We start from the raw sequence: 4518 nt of genomic DNA on the forward strand, positions 1-4518 counted from the left end.
AACAACAGATCATGCTAGGTGTTACTCACTTGGTCTTGTAGAGGTGCATGATCCCGTGGATGATTTCCACCGAAGGATTCCCGCTGAAGAAAGAGATCTGGTCCGGCAGCTGCTTGGAAGGAGAGTCTGGAGTGTTTCCTGTTGCTGCTCCGTTCTCCTGTGAAGCTTCAGTTTCATCTTTACTGTCCGAACCGGCCTGAGCTTCACTGTGCTGCTCCGAGGAACCGCCGGGGTCGTCACCTCCTCCTTTATCTAAAGACAAAATTCACTTGAGTCAAAACCTGAAACTGTTGTTTGAGCAAAGATATTCTATACTTATGTCAACACATCCTAAACAAAGAGTAGATCTGTCCTCATCATGATAATGATGAGGACAGATCTACTCTCATCATGATAATGATGAGGACAGATCTACTCTCATCATGATAATGATGAGGACAGAATGAAGGAAGAATCCTTACTTCTGTCCTTCCTCCTTGGGGGGTGGAGGAAGGAAAGAAGGAAGGGAGGAAAGAGAGAAGGAAGGGAGGAAAGAGAGAAGGAAGGAAGGGAGGGAAGAAGGAACAGTCAAAACAGACGGGGTCAATTTGACCCGAGAGGATGACACGGCACTACAGTAAAAATATAATTTTCTGAGTTTAACAGACTTTTCTATTATCTGCCTTTATCCACTTAATCATTAAATCATTATATTCACATTACTGATGATTATTTATCAAGGATTTCATTGTGTAAATATTTTTTGAAAGTACCAACAGTCCTTACAATATTGTCAAAATACTGATATCGAGGTATTTGGTCAAAAATATCGTAATATTTGATTCTGCCCATATCGCCCAGCCCTATATAATAATGAATGGAGGACACTACTCACTTAGCCAATGTAACATGAATAGTCTCTTAGCTGCTAATGTGATGCTAGTGAGGCAATACTGAGGTCAAAGGTCATGTCCATGTATCACATGATAAGTCCATATATAGACATGATGATGCTGATAATTATTGTGACAGGTCTAACAAACAGTCAAACCAACAACGTGTTAGTGAGTCTCTGAGGACTTTACACCTTTCATAATGTCTCTTTGGTTTTTTGCCACAAGCCCAAAAAGACCTGTGTGTTAAACAGCTCATAAATATATCATTTCACTTCTGAGAAAAGGCGGTAAAGAGGAAGGAGTAAATGTCTTCAAATAGGTGTAAATGCTGCATGTGTTAAGAACTATTTGCAGAGGTGGTAGACAGAGCTGCAACTGAAATGTTATGACTTTTCCTACAATGGCCTAAAACGTCCAAAAAAAAAAAAAAAGGAAATATTTATATTTGTAAATTTTGTATTTTTGTGTAGCATTATTGCCCCCTCCCCCTCCTTTTTTTTTTAAAGGTTATCACAAAGCCTGCCATCCTTCAGTTTCAATAAATTAATATAAATAAATATGATTGTTTTAGCTAACAGAAGATCATAATATAGTGTGATTGTGAATCTAAGAAAACATGAATGCAAAATACATTTATGGTTCAAACTTCAGTATAGACAATTATAAAGTAATACTGAAGCCAGGTCAGATTATGAACAGTATGTAAAGGGTTAAATAATCTGTTCCCAGTCTGGCTTTTAACATGTAACCCCCCTAGTGTTTGGGAGGAACATTACTATTTAACCCAATTGAAATACACGGCTCCTAAAAGCACTAAAAAACCCCCAAAAAGGTCGCTTAAAAATTGGCCTGAAGTCAGAGAGAAAAAGAAAAGTCCTGATTCTTCTGTTTGATAAGAGGCTGCATATTTTAAAAGCAGCTGGAACACACACTCTGACATAAGAGACAAGAATAGTTCGGGCCCAGCTGTTATGAAAAAAAAAATCTTTTAGAAGTCGAGAAGAACAATTTGTAGGCTGCAGATGCTGATAATGCTCCGCTAATAAATAAAATGATTCATGCTCAAACTGATCAAACACAGCTGGGCACACAGGAAGAAGTGGGTGATGACCTCAGAGCAAAAAAACCCCTCTCAATAAAATCACAAGGGTTTAAAACAGTAGAGAGTAGAAAGCAGTGAGGAGAATCTGAAGCCTGTGACTGTTAATGGGAGACGAGGTTACACATAAAGTGAATTTGCAGCTTTAAAGACTCTCTGTTAAAGCTTCTACTCTGATAATGTACTAACACCTGAGGCCATGAAGAAAGCTGCACAAACAAAATGTTACTTGTTCTTCCTCCAGCTTGTTTGGTTGTTTTTTCAATGGTTCCTGCCTGGGTAGGGGGGGCTTCTTACCTGGACTGGGCTCAAAGGTCTCTATAACCATGTCCCCCATTGCTCTGCTGCCAATGTGTTGGTGCAGGACGGCTGCTCTCTCCAGCTCCGTCTTTCCTCCCAGAGTGAGTTTGGCTAAACCCAAAGCTTTGTCCTGCCGTTCCTCATCCGACATGCCTTCGACTGCAGAGGAGAGACAGATGAGAGGGGGGTTTTATAGGCTCTAATGGATCGCTGAGTGCCTTAATATTATGGATGTGTGAGGTGGAGGAAGTAAAAAAAAACCCTGACTGATGTAAAAGTAACAATAAAGCATTGTAAAAATACTCCATTACAAGTAAAAGCCCTGCATGGAAAAAGCAGACGCAAGAAAAAGTATCATTAGTCTCAAAGGAAACTGTGTTACAGCAGCAGCAAACAACTTAAAGAAGGACGGAAAAGAAGGAAGGAAGGAAGGAAGGAAGGAGGGAAGAAAGGAAGGAAGAAAGGAAGGAAAGAAAGAATGATGGAAGGAAGGAAGAAAGGAAATATGGAAGGAAGAAAGTAAAGAAAGATGGAGAGAAGGAAGGACAGAAGGAAGGAAAGAAGGAGGGGAGAAAGGAAGGAAGGAAGGAAGAAAAATAATAAAGGAAGGAAAGAAAGAATGACAGAAGTAAGGAAGAAAGGAACTAAGGAAGGAAGAAAGTAAGGAAAGACAGAGAAGGAAGGAAGGAAAGAAAGAAGGCTGGAAGTAAGGAAGGAAGGAAGGAAGAAAGGAAATAAGGAAGGAAGAAAGTAAGGAAAGACGGAGAGAAGGAAGGAAAAGGAGACAGGAAGTAAAATGGACAGGATTGAACCCCTCTGTGGGCCGGTTCTGGTCCACAGGCCTCATGTTTGACCCCCCTGCTGTAATGTACTTTAAAAGCTTGTTATATTATATCCATTGTGTCAAAACATAATCTGCAAAGTAACTAAAGCTGTCAAATAAATGTAGTGGAGCAGAAAGTACAATGTCTCCCTCTGAGATGTAGAAAGTAGCATCAAACAACTACCTCAAAACTGCATTTAAATGCAATATTTTAATAAATATACTGAGTTACCTTTCACCACTGCACTATGAACACATGTTAATTGCTTTAGTTGGGTTAATTATAACATATTAAATCTACTTTAGCAGTCAGAAGCAGCTTTGTTGTCACTGCTGATGGCTATTAGCTTCCAGGCTAATAACAACACACACAAACCTATAAACTAACACTTGCTTTGTTAAAATCTATATTAAAGAATAAATAACTCACCAGCTGAGTAGTGGAAACCTTGAGGAGAAGGAGACTGGTCGGCTAGTTCCAGGCGGATAACGACCAGAGACACACTCATGTGTTTTAACAGACTCAAACACCTTTACAGAGAACAATAACAAACCCGGTGACAGCTAGCTGCGCCGGTGTTTCTGTTTAACTGGTGACCGTGTTAACCAGTGACTTTCGCGTAGGTTTTCTCCTAGAAACGACTTTATAGTTTAATATTTTTTCATCTGTCTGTACTTTCTAAGCATTTGACCATATGGGTAAGCTCAATTGTGATCAGAAGACTTATTAACCTAACCTGTCGTAACGTATCTTAAAATGAAAGAAAGTCACCAGTTAAACCGTAACACCGGCTAGCCGTTAGCGACCCGTCAGGACAGCAGCTATCTGAGAAGCTTTAAGAGATGCAACGGCGGTCTGACTCAGTCCTAACCGCCTTTAAACTAAATATTACATCTGTGTTTTAAAGCTTAAAACTCTACATCAGTGTAATACTGGAGTTAACTATCCTGCCTGAGTGTTGATAGCTGTTTCTAGCATGTTGTTGCTTCTTCTTCTTCGTTGAGAAATGAAAACAGGGTTTACTTCCGGTTAGCGTGTTGCTGCCACCTGCAGGAAAAAACTCGTAGCGCAAATAAAATATATTAAAACTGCATTTATTCATATACTGTATTTAAGTTAAAAAATACTACTATATACTAATATTACTGTACATCACTCATAATACTGCATACTCGTTCATAATACTGCAGTACTTTTACTGTAATACTGCAGTACTTTTACTATAATACTGCATACTACATCACTATAATACTGCAGTACTTTTACTGTAATACTGCATACTACATCACTCATAATACTGCAGTACTTTTACTGTAGTACTGAATACTACATCACTCATAATACTGCAGTACTTTTACTGTAATACTGCATACTACATCACTATAATACTGCAGTACTTGTAATGTAGTATTTTTATATT

The 4518-nt window shown here is 38.9% G+C and overlaps 1 protein-coding gene across 1 annotated transcript; it reads right to left on the reverse strand.

Moving 5' to 3' along the window:
* Positions 1–29: 29 nt before the first annotated feature.
* LOC128354831 (BRCA1-associated protein-like) lies at positions 30–4061 on the reverse strand (the record flags this gene model as incomplete). The annotated part of the gene is made up of 3 exons (XM_053314980.1): positions 3528–4061; positions 2272–2433; positions 30–252 (listed from the first exon to the last, which is right to left on the reverse strand). Coding segments are annotated over exons 1-3 (464 nt in total), but the record flags the coding sequence as incomplete, so codon positions are not given.
* Positions 4062–4518: the final 457 nt, after the last annotated feature.

The sequence above is a fragment of the Scomber japonicus genome, unplaced genomic scaffold, assembly GCF_027409825.1.
Source record: "Scomber japonicus isolate fScoJap1 unplaced genomic scaffold, fScoJap1.pri scaffold_675, whole genome shotgun sequence".
Classification (NCBI taxonomy): domain Eukaryota; kingdom Metazoa; phylum Chordata; class Actinopteri; order Scombriformes; family Scombridae; genus Scomber; species Scomber japonicus.